Source organism: Ananas comosus, unplaced genomic scaffold, assembly GCF_001540865.1.
Source record: "Ananas comosus cultivar F153 unplaced genomic scaffold, ASM154086v1, whole genome shotgun sequence".
Classification (NCBI taxonomy): Eukaryota; Viridiplantae; Streptophyta; class Magnoliopsida; order Poales; family Bromeliaceae; genus Ananas; species Ananas comosus.
The window spans coordinates 1-21,910 of NW_017891181.1; the positions used below are offsets into that span (position 1 = coordinate 1).

The following is a 21,910-nucleotide window of genomic DNA, read 5'->3' on the forward strand; positions in this document are numbered from 1 at the left end:
TGGTTAGGATTATTTGATAGGTAGGATTGTATGAATATATTATTAGGATTTTCAGGTTGTTAAGATTATATGGAATTGTATAGATTGATTATTAGGATTTTCAGGTTGTTAAGATTATATGTGATTTGTTGAAAGTTTTATGTGATTGTTAGAATTTTCAGATTGTTAGGATTATATATGGGATATAGAAAGAAGCAGTAAATAAGTAAAAGACGGTGAATGATTTACCACCTATGAAGCACGGATACTTCAAATTTCATGCCGTACCCGTATCTGATACGTATCGGATATCGATACGCGCCCGATACATGTCCGATACGGGAATGAAGTATCCGACATTTTTAAAAAATAAAAAAAAACATCGGATACGGCTCGGATACGTGAGGGATACGGGAGGATACGGGGGGGACACGGCCAGATTCTCTTTTGGTCTAAAATGATCGAAACTTAAATTTTTTTTAAAAGCTCACGTATGAACCTATTCAAAAGAAGGAAAAGAGTGAGAAAAACGCCAATCTCTGTTCAATTTGTCATTTCATCTATCTTTTTGATCTTGAATGGTAGAAGACACTCCCTCTCGTTCTATCTTCACACATTATTTACTCGCTTTCATCTAATTTGTCAATCTAGCATTAAGCAACAAAGGCAATAGAAAATATGATTTTCTTTCCTTCTCTATTAAATTGTTAGCATATTNAGTTAATACATATTAGAATATATTCCTTAATATAGTCCAGATATTCTTATTGTTCTCAATATATCATTACATATAATCAACATATATTTAAATCTATTTAGTTTACCGCTTTTGTGGGAAATTAGAAAGACGGTTAATGTATTTATGAAGGCGGTGAAATTGTTTACTGTCTTTAAGAGAAAATTCCAACGTGGCTCCTACATGGCAAAAGAAGTGTTAGTTTGTCAAAAATTTTTTTCAGAGGGTTATTTACCCAATTAGAAAATTTTATAGGGTTGTTTTGAAAAAAAGTCCATTTTTATTTGCAATTCTGTGTTATTTCTTTCTGAATGTTGTTTTCTTAGGAATGATTTGTGACAACTTATTTTTGAAGTGTTGCTATTGACCTAGCCAAATTATTACTAGATAAACATGAAGGGTGTTTTATTTAAAGTTTGCGTGAATATGTGCCTTACCTTTCACCTTCTTGTGGCACACGCCTAGCAAATGCGCTTTATGCCTAGGATCCGGGATACAGCTCGTACCTTTTAAAACACTAGCAGAGACTAAAATATTCCCTTGAATTTTGTATTGGTTTTATGGTATAGTCAAAAATAGCCTGTTGATGGTTTCAGGACGGCTGCAACCATGAGTTGGGAAGGTCGATAGCTGCTACCGTACTTAACTATTGTATTCTGACTAAGAATGCATTATTATTACATGCCAAAAGGAACTTAACTGGAGTGAACTGATAATTTGTTGTAGCACAGCTGTAATTTTAAGTTGGGAAAGTCAGTAGCTTCGAACCGTATTTGACTAGTGTACTCCAACTAAGATTACATTATTAAGGTGGTTAGATCTTGAGAGGATGTTTCCTGGACTTAACTTTTGATGATTGTTAATCTCGAGTTGGGTACCAAAATTAAAATGTTAAAAGGTAGAGACCAAAGTTTAGGTTAAGTTTATACATTTTTACCTTCTATTTTATTGAATCATACTTTGGGTTTTATTGAATCATCTAAATTAAAAATTTAAATTTAGATTTAAAAATTCAAATTTTAAATTTAAAATTTTGAAATTTCAAATTTAATTTTTGTGCAAATTTGAAAATTAAAAATTATACTTTTAATCCAACTTTAAAATTTTAATTTAAATTTTAAATTATTTTAAAATAAAATTTAGTAAAAATATTAATATATGCAAGCATCAAAAATTTTTTGCCAAACGGCTTTAGAAAATTACTTCAGAAAAATCACTTTTATCTAAATTCGGCCAAACGTTCTACAGCTTTTCATCAAAATCAATTCTCCAAACTAAAATTACTTCTATATAAATCACTTTTCTAGAAGTTAGGCCAAACAGCCCATCATGCCACATGGTGGCACGGCCTTGGTAGACAAGGATTTAAGTGACGTGGCACGGGGTCGTGCCGGAAACTTGTCGGCACGGTACGACACGGTGTGTGCCGAGCCGTGCTGATGCGTGCCGGTCAAAAAAATTCTTGTGTGCCGACACATAATAGCATAAAATATTTATTTTCTTTAGCAACAAAATATTTTAACTATTTATTATGTCTTTTTATCACATCTTTTGAACTTTATTGAGGAAATTATTTACTAATTTAAAAAATAGAGGGTTTTGAGCTGTGCCATCGGCACGGGGTTTATATCGTGCTGGTATTTTGTCGGCACGGTGGATACGGCCCGTGCCGACGGGCACTTAAAACCTTTCTTGGTATGATATGACACAAGCGGCACAAGCAATCTTTGGTCTTAAAAAACCATTAAGCCCTTAACTCTTTTGAGTTGGTTCCTTGTTTCTTCTTTTTAATCATGACATGCTGCGGTAGTAGATTAAATGCATTATCTTCCACTGTTTATGTTGGTGCTAAATGTTCATTTATGAGCAAATGGAACCTGTCTTTTGTTGTACGATAGAACTATAACATTCGTCATTGTTATGCAGGTTGCTTTTCTGTCTAATTTGAGTGCCCTAAATCCAGAACTTTGTATCACAGCGGCTTATGGAAATATTTTACCTCAGAAGTTTCTTGATATTCCATCATGTGGTAAGCATGTTTGTTAGATTGTTAATAAAAGAAAAACGTGTTGCACGAAAATAAATAACAAAAAGTAATTTTTTGTTGGATGCGTTATGCCTGCTTTTAGTGATGTTTTCCTTTTTTGGTGTTTTATATTATACAGAAGTACTACATTAACAAGCTGACTATTACTTAATCTTACATCTGATGATAGGTACCCGCTCACATTTTTCATTGTGGAATTGTTAGAAAATCATATAATATGATCTTTATAATATGATCTTTAGTATATTTACCACGATAGTAGTACAATAATTATAGGGCAGCTCAATGATTTATATGCCATTTTAGTCTGATATGAGGAGTTACAATTTTATCCTAATATAATTTACATAATAATTAATTTAATTGGGAGTTGCATTTGTCATGCTCCGTCATACCATTCTCATATGTTGACTACAGAGATAATGAAGCCATCAGTTGTATCGTTCATTTAGCCTTTTCAGAGAAGATATATGCAAATTTAGATAAGCTATCACTTGAAATCCTGCATATCTCTTCTCAACCTTTTTTTCTTAAATAATGTTTGTGCTTTTTTAATTCGCTCCACTACAGAAATAAAATAAGGTACCTGCTTTTTATCAATAGTTGCTGCTACTCTCTGTCTGAAATCAAATGAATGGCAGCTATATGATATCAAAGACTGAAAGCTAATAGGCTGAAATTGTGTCTTGAGTTGATTTTCCTACCAATCGTTTATTATGGATAATAGGCTGAGCCAAGCGCAGTTTAATAGTATTTGATTGCTTTAATTACCCTATTAAGAGGCTGAAATAACATGTAGACAACCCAAATCACATATTAGTGCAAAAAAACAAATCATACCACGTTCATGACTGATGTCCACATCAATATATTTCTACTGTAAGCTTGTTTCTTCGGCATGCGTTTGATAGGTACAGTTAATATCCACCCAAGTTTGCTGCCTCAGTATCGTGGTGCTGCTCCTGTTCAAAGGGCATTACAGGTTTTTGTCGTCCTTTTTACATTCAAACCAATGATATATTTATTTATTTGAACAATTGAACAATATTATTTTTTTCGATGGTTAGGATGGTGTAACAGAAACAGGAGTATCCCTTGCTTATACTGTTCGTGCGTTGGATGCCGGACCAGTGATTGCATATGAAAAAGTGAAAGTTGATGAGTGCATAAAGGTGGGCAACATATTTATCTGGTAATGTTTAGTCTTGACAGTTGAAATTGCACTTTTCATAGTGTATTAGGGGTTTTGATATTGTTTATAGCACCAAAACATGGAGCTATAAATACCATAAAAAAATTGAGGTCTTATAAAGATAAAATGTGGCTACCATGCTTCTAAAGTGATGGTGATTTGATGCTTCTTAATTTTTCATTCATCAAATCCATGTGGAGAGTAGCATGAGCACATCTTGGAGCACAGTTGAGCGGGAATGTTGGTACCTGCCAAGTTGGTGTGCATCTTTATGCTAGTGTGTGCAAATGTTGATCCGATGCTCAAAAACTTAGAAGCCTGAAGGACATATTGCTTCCAAAACCATAATATGCCCACTAATATGAAACAAAAATAAGAGTATTCTTTTTGCATTATAGTCATTACTCTGATTTGTTGTTTCAAAGATGTTACACGTGTTGCTCAATTTGCTGGTTTTGATGATAGGGCATTTCCTAATGACAATCCACACCATTTGTTGTAATTGGAGTACTTTAATTATCTATTGACCAAGTTTTATGATATTTCAACATCTAATTTTTGGTTTTAAAATTTACAATTTTAATGGCCTCTGTAGGGCCTTTGTTTCATCGTCTAGAACAATTTGAATTAGTTGAATATATTGTTGAAAATACTATGTAGATCGAGATAATACTCATAATCTTATATTTAAGAGTTCTACCCTCTATTTTTAGAAGGTTGTTCAATTTTGACAGTATGTTCATTGGCCATTTGATGCACTCAAAAGTAATTTCAATAGTCTGAAATTCGGATCCTATGCACTTCCAAATATATGGTAAGGCACGTTTAGTGATCCTAATGTCTACTCGGAAGCTCCATTTTTGAAAATTACCTTTTAAGTGTGAAGGCTTGTGTACTTATAATAGTAATACTTCTCTCTCTCTCTCTCTCTCTCTCTCTCTCTCTCTCTCTCTCTCTCTCTCAAGAGTATGTGTTCTCGGTTGTCGTCAAGTCATTTTCAATGATAGGGCAGCCAAGTTGACTATCCACATCATTAAAGTGATCTAGAGTGTGTGAAGTTTGTACGAATCAAATTTCACAAATTTACGACTATATTTACTTAGTGATAAAGTTATCTCGAACTTGAACTTTTTTAAAAGTCTATGTGAGGTATTTTCGCATTTAGCAGAGTAGAAGAAACCAAATAGATCGAATTTTTGACTTTTTTTTTTTTTTTGAAAATTCTGTGCTTTTGTAGGTGCTACAATGCTAGTTTTAAATTTGAGAATCCTATTCTCCATTTTTAGAAGGTTGTTTGTTTTTGATCTTTCATTTTGGAGACATGCATGCGTTGAACTAGAATAATTTCAAAACTGATGAAATTCAGTTTCTAGAAAGCTCAAATAAGTTTCGATTATGGGTCATCCAAATTGATGGTCGACATTGTTAAATATGATATTGGCTATTTGAGCTTTCTATGAATTGAATTTTGTGATTTTCGAGACATCATTTGTCTACTATTCAAGTGATATGAAAATTGACAATTTTTAACAGCTAATAAAAGTTGATTTAAGATTCTTGATCCCTAGGTAAATGATATCGTGAAATCTTGAAAGTCGATTCATAGGGAGTTCAAATAGCCTAAATTGTGTTTAATGGTGACAATCATTAATTTGGATTCCCCATTGCCAGAAATGATGCCGAAGTAAACGACCCTGTTTAAAGGTTTTGTGTGTGTATATATAAAGCTAGAATAATTCTAGAAAGCAAATAGAGATGTTTACTTCTGCGTCATTTCTAGTGATGAGGCATTATAATTGACAATCAGCATCATTAAACATCATCTAGCCTATGTGAATTTCACAGAAGCCAAATTTCATGATTTTACGCCATTTACCTGATGATTGAGTGGTCTTAAATTTACCTACTAGCCATTAAAAATTTTCAATTTTTGGAACCACTTATGCTAGACAGCTAATGTCGATATTCCTATAAAGTTCAGATAACCTAAATCACGTTTAATAAGGTTGATTGTTGATATGATGTCTCATCGTTGGAAATGCTGTAGAAGTAAACAATTCCGTTTACTTTTAGGAATATTCTTATTCTATTTCTCTTTGGTATATAGAGAGGGTCTCTCTCTATATAGAGAGGGTTTCCCTCTGTACAGAGAGAGTTGAGCCAAAATGCTTCTAGTTGCCTTTGTTTTCATTGATGAAACATCCGATTCGACTATCGACACCGTCAAACAACCAAATTTTGTCATTTTTTATGTCATTTACCTAGCGATTGAAAGCTCTTGCAATCTACAACTTAATTGGCCGATGTGAGGCGTTTGTGAGTTTAACGATGTAGAAATATCCAAATCAGATGAAATTTTGATAGAAAATCTTTTTCTACTATCTAGAGCAAGATTAAAATCTCTTATATCAAATTTTAGTGTTGTATCATTGTGAGTTTTCAAATTTGGTTGGTCATTCTAACACCACTTGATCAGTGGGTAAATGATGTAAAGGAATAATGAAATTTGGTTTCTCGATACTTCAATGACTTATCCAGCGACATACATATGCTAATATTGGTGATGAGGAAGGATTGCCTTTGCGGCCTTATGTTGCTAGTGTTCTACCATGTCGAGGCCGTCTCAACATCTGGCACGTTGTTGAGTTGATATGGTATCTGAAAAATGGGTGTTTCTGAGTTTCATGGATTCAGTTTGAGTTTTATTGAAGTGAAAAGGTTAGGAAAAGGGGTTTTCTAAGATATATTGATCTTGTAGAGCTACTAACGTCTGGAGCAAGCAAGAGACTTGAAGATTTTTCCCCAAGTTTTTGTATCATTTTAGAATTTACCTATATTAAATTCTCTCGATAAAATTTTACTCAATTATGGCTTTAATTTTTGTCTTCATATGTCCTTCTATAATTTGTTTAAAATGACCTTTACAGTTATCGGTATATTTATTACTATGTGAGAAGTGCCTCTCATACCATTTTTACACCCATTATTAGAGAAATTAACACTGCAGCAAAGGGTTTTCTATGAAAAATTGATAAAAGAAATCTGTGATCCTTGCCAATGTGGTAGTTGTGTGCCATTGGCACAAAGGGCCAGGCTGACATTGGCATTGGGAGTGTGGCAAACCTTGTGCTAGTGGCATGGCTACCTTTAGAGATGAGTTTCTAACAATTTTGGTATATTATGTTTGTGTAGGCAACGGAATTACTTGCAATTCTCTTCAACTCCGGTAAGAATACTCTCTCTTGTTAATAACAACAATTAGTACGGTAGACGGGTAGAGTTCTACTGGTAATTTATATCGCACGAATTAAGTTTAGAAAGCACGTATAAATTGTAACTACATGTTTCTTTTTGATTTTATTTTATGTAGTTTCTATAATTAACCAAATGATTGGTCGTCCATGCTACTGATACAATGATTATTTCTTTATCTTCATCCATGACTATTGATACTAGAGGTACACTTGTTCTATTGGCTTCATAAAAAGCTATTAGGGTAGGGGATAAAGAATGTTTGCCACTTGATTTAGAATTAAGATTAGTTAGTTTTTTGTTTAAGCCATTATATTGTCTTGTGATTGTCTGCCACCACGAATGACGCACCTCGCACGGTCGATGGATTTTAGGCCGTGGGGTAGTATTCATGATTCAGATGAGTATGTATATGTATATCGGTATCAGGTATTGCGGGTCCATGGCTTCCAATAGATGCAAGTATCTACTGTTAATTACCCCCGTGGATTGGGGCACCTTCGATTAAGAGACCTTTATAGAGAGGATTGTATCTTGATTTATTGAATCCTAAATATATGTATTATGATTCAGTTGGATTTGAGATTGACTAGGTCCTAAATATATGTGTTAAGACCTAGTCGATATTAAACTCTATGTATTAGAGTCTAATTGGCTCTAAGTATATGTCTTAGAGTCCGATTATATTCACCTTGGCTGTATATTCCAAGGAGATATGATCAAACCCCAGGTATATGTATTGAGGTAGATCGGATTTGATATTACCCGAGAGTGGCTAATTCCTGAGTATATATATCAGGATTAACCGAATTTAATCTATTTTTTACTCTAGTTATATGTGCTAGAGTGAGGATCTGACTAAGCCCTAAGGTGTTATGTTAGGCTTCGTCGGATTTGATTTTATGAGCTCTAAGTATATGTATTAGAGCTCGATCGGGTATGGATTTCGTTCTAGGTAGATATGCTAGAGCAAAAGGCTGACTAGACCTTAAGTATATGGGTTAGGACTGGTCGAGCTTGGTTTGACTTCCACTCTAGGTATATGTGCTAGAGCAAAAGGTTGACCAGACCCTAAGGGTATATATTAGGGTTAGTCGGATGAACTCTATATGTGTTAGAGTTCGAATAATCTTGATATCATTTGACTGAATTCTAAGTACATAATTTAGAACTCTGTCGGTTTAGAGATGGTTTTGCCTTAGTATATGTGCTAAGGCGATTGACTTAGCCCTAAGTATATGTATTAGGGATAGTCGATATTTAATTTTCACTCTAGGTATATGAGTTAGAGTAAAAAAAAAGGTTCATAATGAACTTTGGTCATGAGATTTGGGTATTGGTTCTTGAGATATGGGTGTTGGTTCATGATATTTGGGTATTGATTCATTGAGGTTTGGTGTATAGGATGTATGAGATTTGGTTCATGGGATGTGGTGTATAAGATTTGGTTCATGGGATGTGGTGTATGGTTTATGAGGTTTGGTATATTGTCCATGGGATTTGGTCTATGGGATTTGGTTCATGAACTTTGGTGTATGGTCCATGGAATGAGACTTGGTTTATGAACTTGGATATGGTTTGGTTCATGGTCCATGAGGTTTGGTATATGGTTCATGGGATTTGGATATGGTTCATGAGGTTTGGTATATGAGATTTGGTTTATGGACTTGGGCATGGTTCGTGGTGTTTGGTTCACGAACTTGGTTCATGGTTTATGGTGTTTGGCTTATGGTTTATGGGATTTAGTTCATAAACTTGAGTATGGTTCGTGGTGTTTGGTTCACGAACTTGGTTCATGGTTTATGGTGTTTGAGGTTTATTTGTGGACCGAGTTGGATTTGGGTTTGAATTTGGGTTTGGATTTGATTTGGGTTTTGGGTTTGGGCTTATTTGTGGACTGTATTTGGTTTTGGGTTTAGGTTTGGGTTTGGATTTGGTTTTGGTTTTTATGTGAACTTGATTTTCTTTTCAATTCTATTTCGGGTTCGAGGCAATCCTCTTTTGATTTTGCAACTTGATTCGGATCCGAAGAAACCCCTTTTTGATTTTGGTTTGATTTGGGGTCCGAAGAAATTCCCTTTTGATCTTGATTTGGATTTGGGGTCCGAAGAAATTCCCGTTTTGATTTTTCAATTTGATTTGGGGTCCGAAGAAATCCCCGTTTGATTTCGATTTGGATTTGATTTTTCAATTTGATTTGGGGTCCGAAGAAATTCCCGTTTGATTCTCCAATTGGATTTGATTTGGAGTCCGAAGAAATTCCCGTTTGATTCTCCAATTTGGATTTAATTTTCCAATTTGATTTGGGGTCCGAAGAAATCCCCGTTTGATTCTCCAATTGAATTTGATTTGGGGTCCGAAGAAATCTCCGTTTGATTCTCCAATTTAGATTTGATTTTTCAATTTGATTTGGGGTCTGAAGAAATCCCCATTTGATCTTGATTTGGGGTTCAAAGAAATTCCCGTTTTAATTTTGATTTGGGGTCCGAAGAAATTCCCGTTTGGTTTTGATTTGGGGTTCGAAGAAATCCCCGTTTTGATTCCAATTTGGGGTCCGAAGAAATCCCCGTTTTAATTTTGATTTGGGGTCCGAAGAAACGGGGAATCAAAGATTCCCCTCCCCTCTTCTTGCGATGCTTCAGATGACGTCGACGAAGTTGATGACGGTGGCGTGGATCTGTTCGGCCATCGGATTTGATTTGACATTTTCGAAAAAATGTTGAAGGGTCCGAAGAAATAGGGAATCAAAGATTCCCCTCCCCTCTTTTTTCGAAAGTATCAAGCTGGCGATGCTGTAGATGTCGTCGGTGAAGTTGATGACGATGGCGTGGATCTGTTCGACCATCGGATTTGATTTGATATTTTTGAAGAAATGTTGAAGGGTTCGAAGAAACGGGGAATCAAAGATTCCCCTCCCCTCTTCTTTCGAAAGTATCAAACCGGCGATGCTGGGGGTGGTCGCGGCAATGTAGATCACCCATTCCATCATTAACGACTTCGAATGGGGTATTGAGAGGTCCGAAGAAACGGGAAGCCATTGGCTCCCCTCCACTCTCCCATCAAAGTCATCTAGATGATATAGATGACTACGGTAGCAAGACCAAAAAGAAAAAAAAAAGGTAGGGGGGAAGAAAAGAGATCTTTCTTTTTCTTTCTTTTTTTCTTCTTTATTTTTCTTCATTTTTTCTTTATCTGTTGATCAAATGACGGATTGGATGAATCAGCTCGACGATTCCTCCACCTTTCCCCGCGCCTTGGCGATCTCTCCTCCTTTTCTCAGCTCGGCGATTTCTCCTCCTTTCCGCGGCTCGGCAATCCTCCTCCTTACCGCGGCTCGGCGATATCTCCTTTTTTTGAATTTTTTGTATGTCGGAACGAGTGTAGCAATCTATCTTTTTTTTTTTGTTGTTCTTTGTCTATCGTATCGTCTCCGTCAAAAAAATTCTTCCATGTTTAATTTCGGTTCTCCTATTTATAATGGGAAGGGTGGTGAGAGATATTTTGAGGGATTCGAAATTCGAATTTGAATTTTAAATAGGTTGTTGGATGGTTGGAGGATTTTTGGGAATTGGTTGGAGATTCGAAATTCGAAATCGAATTTTTAATCGGTTGTTGGATGGTTGGAATTGGTTGGGAATTCGAAATTCGAAATCGAATTTTAAATCGGTTGTTGGATGGTTGGAGGATTTTTGGGAATTGGTTAGGGATTCGAAATTCGAAATTGAATTTTGAATCGGTTGTTGGAGGATATTTTGGAAATTGGTTGGAAATTCGAAATTCGAAATTGAATTTTGAATGGGTTGTTGGATGGTTAGGTATTTAAAATTCGAATGAGAGATATTTTGAGTGTTGGTTTGAAATTTGAAATCGAATTTCGAATTGAATTTGAATATGGTATTCGAGATTGAATTTTTAAATGTGGGTGAAAATGTGGGCCGTTATTTCATGAATTGGGCTGAAATTGGGCATACTTTGATGAAACTTGTTGGGCACGAATATTCATTGGGCTGAGATGAGGCCCGAATTTTTGTATAGGCCTAAAATCTTACGGGGCTTTCATGAGGCCCGTTAATTCACATTTATGAATGGGCCTATTGTGGATTAAAATCATAATCATTGGCCCCAAGATTTCTTGGTCAACATGAGACCTATTGGGATTGTATGAATCCGAATTTAATCGGTTTTAATTCCTTTACCGAAATTTTTTTCACTTCAAACAGTGATCATCTGGGTTTTAAGTTGGACATTAACATATTGTGTAACCTATTTGATTCACGTTGGGTTAGCCAGCTGATTAGGTTCTTTGGAGTATCTTTTACTTCGTGCTATTTTGCAGTAATGGAATTTTAAGAGATTAAAATGGAATCACTATGTTTCTTTTTTTCCTTCTTGCCAAAAGTGTTTAGAAGCCAAAATTAGTTCCGTTACTCTTTCCTTTTATTGTCTTAGTTCTTCTCTACGCTGACCTCAGTACTTCCGTATAAGGCTGCTCTTAATCAAGCTTTTTAAGAACTACACAAAATGTTCCATGCAATTGTAATTTCCTTAACAAGCTAAAAAGATATTTTGTCAAAAGATATTTTGCTTCTCTCTTATTAGTTAGTGATATATAGATACTTCAAGGTAGTGCACAAATGAAGAACATATGATTAGATGCATTATTGCTTCCGTTGTCCTCAATAGCTAAACTTAGATATATACCAAATTTGTCTGATCATTTGTTAAGATAGAGATAAATATAATAGATGTATGATACCAATTATATTGTAGGTGTGGGGTGTACGGATAACGGGTCATGTTTGATAGTTAACAGATGTGTTCCAATACTCTTTTATGTATTCAATAATTAAAACTGTGTTACATATAAGGTAACAAATCTACAGGAAACTTTCTACATATTTTTGAGTGGAGGCATAGTTATTTTTTGGAAGTAGACTAGAAAGTCTATTTTTTTCTTTCCAAATTAAAGATATCATTACAAATGTCCAATTTTTGATGGTTCACAAGTTAGAGATGCATTTGTTTTTATTCTCTTGTATATTGTAACATCATGAAAATAACGCGACGAGGGCGTACCACGCAGTCTTGGATATAGTTGCATCCCTTAACACTAAGTTTTTAATTCCTTTTCCTTATCATACTCTTGCATGCATCTTAAACGGAGCCTTATATTATAGTGGACATAAATTAGCTTCTCTAATTTAGCGTACGCTAATCGGTTACACACTTTGGTATGTATCGGTGCGAATGTGCTCCAGTTGCGTTCGCATCCACTAGTCATTGTCATTTGAGATAAGACACGCATAACAAATTTTTTAAAATGCTTTGCTGATCCACTATATTGTAGCCACCACTTAGCTGTATAATTAAAAGTTAAAAAATATATCAAATTAGATTTATCGTCAGGTGTAAAATATCTAAAATTATGGAGTTATTTACTGGGATCGGTATGTGTCTTCTGTTAATTGCACCCGCTTTGCCAAAAGTTTCAGAGGATTTATAAATATTTTTTCTTTTATTATGATAGTATAATAATCAGTAATCAGCATATTAATATCTAGTAAATCAATAATACATTGAAAAAGCCATTATACCTCATTTATGGCAAGAGCAGTATGTGTTGGATCCCTCTCCAATCTATTGATGATGTTTTGTAATGCTTTCAACAATTCATCATCAAATCCAATATTATAACGATGGTGGTACAACAGATTAAGATAATAACCTATCATTAAGAAAGAAATAAGTCCATTAATAATGCAAGAATGCAAATGGACAATTAGTAATAAATAGTTTTGTTATAATTTATAACTTACCTGTTAGGTGTAGATCTCGACTCATCTGGACACCCCAACGTCTGTCAATAATTTTTGGATAAGAGTGGCACCGCAACGGATTATTTTTTTTGATATTATCTTTAGCCATCCTCAGTTTATTAGACATGTCCCATTTGAGGTATTTTTTCCTGATCTACTAAACGGAGGACCATGTATAGCGGCTCCTGATCAACAATCTCTTTCTCATAATCCTAAAACTTCGCGGACAGAATTATTTGCGCAATCGATTTTCCATCAGTCGTGGAGGCATAACGATATGTTTGCCATTCATCTGATGCAAATATGGACTTTAATCCATTTTTATTTTAAAGGATTCTGTTTAGAGCAATAAAATTTGTGGCAAATCATGTGGTACCAGGACGTACGAGTTCTCATCCTGTGAATTTCACCATTAAAGCTTGGACTCAAAGATGATTATATAAATACTTAGATTCACGTTGTGCAGTATCTACAGTTTTTGTTCAATCGATTTATCTCACCAAATTCAGACATCATTAGATTGAGACAATGCGCTGCACAAGAAGTCCAAAATAAATGTGAATGCCTTTGCATTAGTAGTTTGCCAGCTTTTTTGAAGTTTGCACCATTGTTCGATGCAACTTGTACCACACATTTCTCACCAACCTTACCTAAAACTTGTTCTAATAATGCATATATATAGTCAGCATCTTCAAATCGACCGATCGCATCAACTGATTTGTGGAAGACCACCTTACTATTACAATAAACTAAAAAATTTATAATGCTCATTTGTCACGCCCCGAGGACTGTTTTGTAAAGCATTTTCGAAGAAAAGTCCAGTTCGAAAGCGAAGCCAGCAGAAAATGCCTTTATTTTTTTTTTTTTGAAATACATACTTGCCACAGGATAAAATAGATCCGCCACAAATACAGGTTTTTTCCTGTCCAGCAGGATAGAGTCTCTCCTGTATTTGTACGGCGTACCACTACACGAGTTGTTGCAACACTAACTTTCAATCACGCAAATAACATTCACGATGCAGATGCTCACGATAATCAATCAGCTAGCAATTCTTGAGATGATGCATGCTCTAAGCACTCTTAAGCGAAAGATGATGTAAATGCACATTACAACAATCAATTCTATCATTTATAAATGTTTCCACCAGGAAACTTTATTTTGAAATATTAAGAATCGATAAAGTTGTAAAGTCATTTGAAAATAGTCTCCCACACGGGAACTCGTTTTTTGAAAACACTGACTACCTCGAGGGGTAGTAAACCACATACGATAAAACTGAAATATCATATCACCAGAAATCCCAAAAGAATTACCACGTCAATTACTTGTAACTAAACGATCATCTACAGCATAGATTATTCATAAATCGATAATCAAGCAGACAGATAATTGAACCACAATTTCTAATTTATTAACAATAAATGAAATAAGTCAAATCGAGATAATCATAACCAATGCAGATATGTCGGGACCTCTAGAGTTCGCTATCTACCGCACCTCACACACCGTCCCAACTCCAACCACCGAGATCACCTAAAAATGGGGGGGATGAGAAACCAACAAAGGTCTCCTAGTAGGTGCCGCAAGTCGACGAGGGCGAGTGTACTCATTGGCAAGAGAAGAAAAACAACTGAGATAGAAGATAGATACTCATGTGTAATAGCGGATAAAGGAAACATAAATATTCATAATAGTAATCACCTACCACTACTGTAAACCATAACATATGCATCAACTGTATGAAAACTGGTATCCAAACACCTCGCCATGTAGGTCTAAAGACCGCAGGCAGTGTCACAGTATGCTCACCCACCTAGTACAAAACCTCAGCTAGCACCTTGCAGGGGCTCATAGGTCGAAGTAAGGATCACTTTTCCGGAAAAGAACACCCACTCGGTAGTCAAACCATTGGTGTACGTGATATGCTACATGAGTTGTGACGATCGACGTGAAATGCTCACTAGTCAATCAAGACGGCAAATAGCCGAGAGTAAGTCAAATACCAACACCTGTCCAAACTAGATCACCAGATCGGCGAATCAATCAGCATTGACCAATCAGGTCTCAGATAAAGATCATACGATAAATCCAACGCCTCTCTACTACGAATATGTGAACGAGTGGAAGTAGAGTAGAAACACGAGGGGCGTGTTTGGTTCGCTTCTTTTTCATCATGGAATCGAAATCGGAATAGGTGAATCCGTTTGTCGGTGTTTGGTACGCGGGAGTCCCATTCCGATTCCGATTCCCGAGTGGAATGGGAATCTCCCAATCACCTCTTTTTTCAATCCGGCCTAGGAGGCCGGATTGGAAGTTGAATCCGGACGTAATGGATATTTATTAGGATTAAATTTATTTTTTCAACTTTTTTAATTAAATTGTGAGTTAAAATTTAATCTGTCACACCCCGGATTACACGTTTTCCGGACACGCCGACAAATCCGCCGTATACAAAGAATTTTTTCTGTATACGAAGCGTAACGGTAACTATAAAATATACAATACTACAATCAGTAGTATAGAGTTGTAAAGAAACTAAACAGATAGAATAAAACAAGTCTCATATACATACAAAATAACCATGTACAAAAGTACTCGCTCCAGCGAGTTACAATTCGGGTATGTACATGAACTCAAAATAACAAAAATACTACTACTTGCAGCAGGTGCTCCCCTATCACAGCAACTCGTCTGGTAGGGCTCTAACTCGTGACGCCCTTACCTCGCTCTGAATCGGCAACAGCAGCAGCAGCCGAAGACGATGGCTCTGCAAAACAGTGGTAACAACTGGGCGTGAGAACTACTAAAAAAACAAGTAGTCCTCAGTGGGTACCGCCTTTAACATTATCGGTCCACCTACTAAGTCTACAGAAGGAAACAAAGCTAGTAGGTAAAGCTGGAAAGAAATCTACAGCTATATGCCACTACACTATCATGCTCTATACTATCCAACTGTAGTAACTGTCAACTCTGACTCAATCTCACTAAGGACTGTGAACGCACCCGTCCCGCCTGTCTAAGCCACGCTACCTCCACGCTAAATAGTCCGTGGATAGCAAAACTAATCACCGACATCAACGCGAAAGCACAAAGCCAGACTCCGGAGCGGCACTCGTGGGCGCGACCCAAGCGAGTATGCTAGCGTATCTCTGTCGAGCTCAATCAGGCTCTCACAGGCTAAAGTCAAGAAAACAGGTCCAACTGGACTACCAACCACTAGTCACGTGCCCTCGGCACAATCTGATATCAAAACGATCAAATCCGGGTCCGCCGTCAACCACCACGGCACCCACTAGTCCGGAACAGTGTAAACACTACGGTAAAAATCGGCTTGGCATCCCAGCACGAGCGTAACAGAAATTTGAACTACCTGGGGTACTCACCACAAGGATACCGCGATAGTACAAAATACCACAGCTCCTAGAGCTAAATCAGGTAGTTTATGCATATGACGGGTTGAGATCGCAGTTTTCTCCTAAGTCATATCCAAGTCTAACATGTATATTTTATTTAAATAAATTCTACAACATACTTCCAATTCAGATTTCGGCCAAAATGCTATTCAATGAAATTAAGCTAATACAAGACATATACAATCAGAACTATACATGTTTACTAATCACTACTTAGGAGTAAACCCGATGAAAATCCACCTCAAATGCTAACTCCTAGCAGCGAAGGGAGTCTCGAACCAATAGTAATCCCTGCGGGAACAACCAAAATCCCCCAAGACTAGCAACCAAGCTATTTCCAAGCTCTAAACATTATTATTCATCATTTAGCACTAATTTGGCACTTAAGCCTAATTTAACCAAATTTGAATGCAAACTTTACCTTCCAAACTCCAATTCAGTTGGGTTAATGCTTTAATAATAGTGCACTATGCTGGAGTATCAAGCTCAGATCCAAAATCCAGCTCCTTCAAGAAATTGCACCAAAAGAACTCATAAACTCAAAAATCTGTTTAACACAACAGCAGCAGAGTAAAATTGGAGTTCGACCAAGCTAACCTTCACCAAATTCAGTAATCTTGGGCTTCGTGGATTTCTCTCGAAGTCTAGAATCCAACAAACCAAGTTTCGCAGCAATCTGACGCTCTTACGTCGCACACGAGCCGAAACACCGACGGTCGACTTTGGAATTCTGCAGGAACAGCACCCTAGCTCGAAATTGATGGAGTTTAAAGTAATAGAAGTGATTTCGACGGATCACTCATATCGAAAACCACTCTAGAACCGGCGCAACGTCGGAAACGATGAAGGTCCACGCTCGCCTGGCCTCCTCGCAGCACCACGACGACGAAAACACGCTCGAACGGCATCGCGGCGCGACGTCGGCGACGATCCAACTCCACCCGAGCTCCTCCACGTATGGCTCTCCACTTCAAATTAGAGAGAAAAAATTAATTAGTGAGTGCCACCCTCAGATAAAAGTTGATAAGCATGGAGGGGTAGGTGGCATTCCTATCCACAAGTCAAATTACAAACCTACCCTTTACCAACTCAAGAGGACAAGGATACTACATCTTCCCTTACTACAAAAAGTTTCGTTCTCGAAACTAAATCTTTGTTTTGGAGTGATGTGGGTGAGAGGAGGACACTAGGGCCTGAGATTTTGCTAGAGGCTGAGAAAAAGGTGAGAGTTGTTCGACGACACCTTTTGACAGCCCAGAGCCGTCAGAGGAGCTACGCCGATACCCGGAGACGAGACTTGGAGCTTCAGGTTGGAGATCATGTATTTCTCAAAGTCTCGCCATCCAGAGGGATTCGCAGATTTAGAGTGCGTGGAAAGCTCAGTCCACGTTTCGTTGGCCCTTTTGAGGTATTGGAGCGAGTTGGACCAGTTGCTTACAGGATTGCTCTACCACCCCGACTTGTTGGTATCCATGATGTGTTCCACGTCTCGGCGTTGAGGAGATATGTTTTCGGTCCTTCTCACGTGATTGACTTCACTCCACTCAAGATTGGCGAGGATCTGAGATACGAGGAGCGACCGATGCGGATTCTTGCTCGTGAGACGAAAGAATTGCGCAACCGGGTCATTCTGTATGTGAAAGTGCAGTGGAGTAATCACGAGGAGCGGGAGGCGACTTGGGAGCCAGAGATGGTGATGAGGGAGTTCTACCCCGACCTATTCGATGCCCCGTGTTGAGGTATGTGTTTAGTTTTGAGGACGAAACATTTTGTAGTAAGGGAGGATGTAGTATCCTTGTCCTCTTGAGTTTGTAAATGGTAGGTTTGTAATTTGACTTGTGGATAGGGATGCCACCTACCCCTCCATGCTTATCAGCTTTTATCTGAGGGTGGCACTCACTAATTAATTTCCTTTCTCTCTCTCTCTAATTTGAAGTGAAGAGCCGTACGTGGAGGAGCTCGGGTGGAGTTGGATCGTCGTCGACGTCGCGCAGCGGTGCCGTTCGAGCGTGTATTCGTCGTCGTGGTGCTGCGAGGAGGCCGGGCGAGCGTGGACCTTCGTCGTTTTCGACGTTGCGCCTGTTCTAGAGTGGTTTTCGAGGTGAGTGATCCGTCGAAATCACTTCTATTACTTTAAGCTCCATCAATTTCGAGCTAGGGTGCTGTTCCTGCAGAATTCCAGCGTCGACCGTCGGCGTTTCGGCTCGTGTGCGATGTAGGAGCGTCGGATTGCTGCGAAACTTGGTTTGTTGGATTCTAGACTTCGAGAGAAATCCACGAAGCCCAAGATTGCTGAATTTGGTGAAGATTAGCTTGGTCGAACTCCAATTTTACTCTGCTGTTGTTGTGTTAAACAGATTTTTAAGTTTATGAGTTCTTTTGGTGCAATTTCTTGAAGGAGCTGGATTTTGGATCTGAGCTTGATACTCCAGCATAGTGCACTATTATTGGAGCATTAACCCAACTGAATTGGAGTTTGGAAGGTAAAGTTTGCATTCCAATTTGGTTAAATTAGGCTTAAGTGCCAAATTAGTGCTAAATGATGAATTTTAATGTTTAGAGCTTGGAGATAGCTTGGTTGCTGGTCTTGGAGGATTTCGGTTGTTCCCGCAGGGATTACTATTCGTTTGAGACTCCCTTCGCTGCCAGGAGTTAGCATTTGAGGTGGATTTTCATCGGGTTTACTCCTAAGTAGTGATTAGTAAACATGTATAGTTCTGATTGTATATGCCTTGTATTAGCTTAATTTCATTAAATAGCATTTTGGCTGAAATCTGAATTGGAAGCATGTTGTAGAATTTATTTAAATAAAATATACATGTTGGACTTGGATATGACTTAGGAGAAAATTGCGATCTTAACCCGTCATATGCATAAACTGCCTGATTTAGCTCTAGGAGCTGTGGTATTGTACTGTCGCTGTATCCTTGTGGTGAGTACCCCAGGTAGTTCAGATTTCTGTTACGCTCGTGCTGGGATGCCGAGCCGATTTTTACCGTAGTGCTTACACTGTTTCGGACTAGCGGGTGCCGTAGTGGTTGACGGCGGATCCGGATTTGATCGTTTTGATATCAGATTGTGCCGAGGGCACGTGACTAGTGGTTGGTAGTCCAGTTGGATCTGTTTTCTTGACTTTAGCCTATGAGAGCCTGGTTGAGCTCGGCAGAGATATGCTGGCATACTCGCTTGGGTCGCGCCCACGAGTGCCGCTGTGGAGTCTAGCTTTGTACTTTCGCGTTGATGTCGCTGATTAGTTTTGCTATCCACGGACTATTTAGCGTGGAGGTAGCGTGGCTTAGATAGGCGGGACGGGTGCGTTCACAGTCCCTAGTGAGATTGGGTCAAAGTTGACAGTTGCTACAGTTGGATAGTATAGAGCATGATAGTGTAGTGGCATATAGCTGTAGATTTCTTTCCAGCTTTATCTACTAGCTTTGTTTCCTTCTGTAGACTTAGTGGGTGGACCGATGATGTTGAGGGCGGTACCTACTGAGGACTAGTTTTTTTAGTAGTTCTCACGCCCAGTTGTTACCACTGTTTTGCAGAGCCATCGTTTTCGGCTGCTGCTGCTGTTGCCGATTCAGAGCGAGGTAAGGGCGTCGCGAGTTAGAGTCCTATCAGACGAGTTGCTGTGATAGGGGAGCACCTGCTGCAGGTAGTAGTATTTTTGTTATTTTGAGTTCATATACATACCCGAATTGTAACTCGCTGGAGCGAGTACTTTTGTACTTGGTTATTTTGTATGTATATGAGACTTGTTTTATTCTACCTATGTAGTTTCTTTACAGCTCTAGACTACTGATTGTAGTATTGTATGTTTTACAGTTACCGTTACGCTTCGTACACAGAAAAAATTCTTTGTATACGGCCGATTTGTCGGCGTGCCCGGGGAACGTGTAATCCGAGGTGTGACAGATTTAGTTGGTATCAGAGCTTAGTATTAGGTCATTGGGACCTAAAAAACTTAAGTTTGGCAAACCTTAGGAAGGCAAGACGCGAGAGACGAGATTTATTGCGAAAGTCAATGATTAATTATTTTAACTCATCCTTGAGTGGAGTGATTGAAGGAGTGTCTGGTTCGGTCCAGAAAAATTATGTTGGCTGCAGACGACAATTTTGAGGAGAAACAGGGGCCGCCTTCTAGACTTTCGTTTGATTGGGTCGAGAGTGTTTGTGTTTATCTGACCCTGTTCTATTTCTTGCAGCTATGTATCGTCGCCGGGGTAGACCGTCGTTGCGGAAGCGTGCCCAGTTGACGCAGGATCGTGTGGGACCTTCCGAGATGCCTGAGCAGGCGGAGCCGAGTGCCCGGCAGGAGCAGAGTGTTCGACCGGAGGCGAGTGCATCCCCTGACTGGAGTGCACAGATGGCCGCCCTGACAGAGGTGACGAGGCGGCAGGAGTTGTTAGAGAGGTTGTGTGAGAGGGTAGCCCCGCCACAGAGTACAGTACCGAGCGCACCAGAGCAGACGGTTCTACCTCCCACTACTCCAACCGCAGCACTAGCCGCGGCTGTACCTCCACCAGCGGCAGTTCCAGTAGCACCAGTTGCACCTCTTTGAGGACCGGTCCAGATGACCGAGGTTGACCAGGAGCGGATGACCGAGAGATTGGCCCGTTTTCGCCGTTTTGATCTGCCGACTTTTGATGGCAGCTGCACCGAGGCGTGAGTTGTCGAGGGCTGGGTCAGTGCGATGGAGAAACTCTTTGAGGATCTTAATATTCCAGAGAGGGAGCAGGTACCCCTTGGAGTACATTGTTTAGCAGGCGATGCTCACGCCTGGTGGAGGAGGGTGAGGAGAGACTATGGGCTGGTGGCAATGCAGATGAGGTGGGACGAGTTCTGTGGAATGCTGTATGGGATGTATTTTTCCAACAGTGTGAAACAGAAGCTCGAGGAGGACCTGAAGAGGATCCAGCAGGGGGATCGGCCAGTGCAGGAGTACCTTCGGGAGTTTACTCGACTCCTGAATTGTGTGCCGTTTGTGGCTAGAGACGAGGCGCATAGGGTGTACCTTTTTGAGCAGGGTTTGAGGCCCGAGATTTTTCCGTTGGTTCAGGCGCAGAGGTTGCGGACCTTGGATACGTCGATGGAGCAGGCTCCGTGGGTTGAGAGAGGTGATGCATCCATTCGGGAGAGAACTCAGGCACCGGGGCAGAGTCGGGACCGGAAGCGCCCAGCTCCAGACGACGGAGGACAGTCGAGCAGCCGGCGTCCGCCGAGACCTCCACGATCGCGTTCTCAGGGTCGTGGGTTCTTGGGGCGTCAGCGTTCTGGGGGGACCTCGGCAGTAGAGGCAGTCACAGGGGTTACCACCGTGCGTGATTTGTGGGGGACCACACTGGGCCTGACAGTGTGAGCAGCGTAAGGGCCGGTGTTTTGGATGTGGGCAGCCAGGGCACATGAGATCAGCTTGTCCCCGAGCAGTATCACCAGCACCATCGACGGCTTCAACACAGTCAGCACCTCAGC

The 21,910-nt window shown here is 39.1% G+C and overlaps 1 protein-coding gene across 1 annotated transcript; it reads left to right on the forward strand.

Moving 5' to 3' along the window:
- Positions 1 to 2,645: 2,645 nt before the first annotated feature.
- LOC109704722 lies at positions 2,646 to 21,040 on the forward strand. Its single transcript, XM_020225493.1, has 5 exons — positions 2,646 to 2,744; positions 3,674 to 3,744; positions 3,830 to 3,934; positions 7,147 to 7,180; positions 20,644 to 21,040. The coding sequence occupies exon 5, from the start codon at positions 20,646 to 20,648 to the stop codon at positions 20,997 to 20,999; it is 354 nt and encodes a 117-aa protein (XP_020081082.1). The 5' UTR covers positions 2,646 to 2,744; positions 3,674 to 3,744; positions 3,830 to 3,934; positions 7,147 to 7,180; positions 20,644 to 20,645; the 3' UTR covers positions 21,000 to 21,040.
- The last annotated feature ends 870 nt before the right edge of the window (positions 21,041 to 21,910 follow it).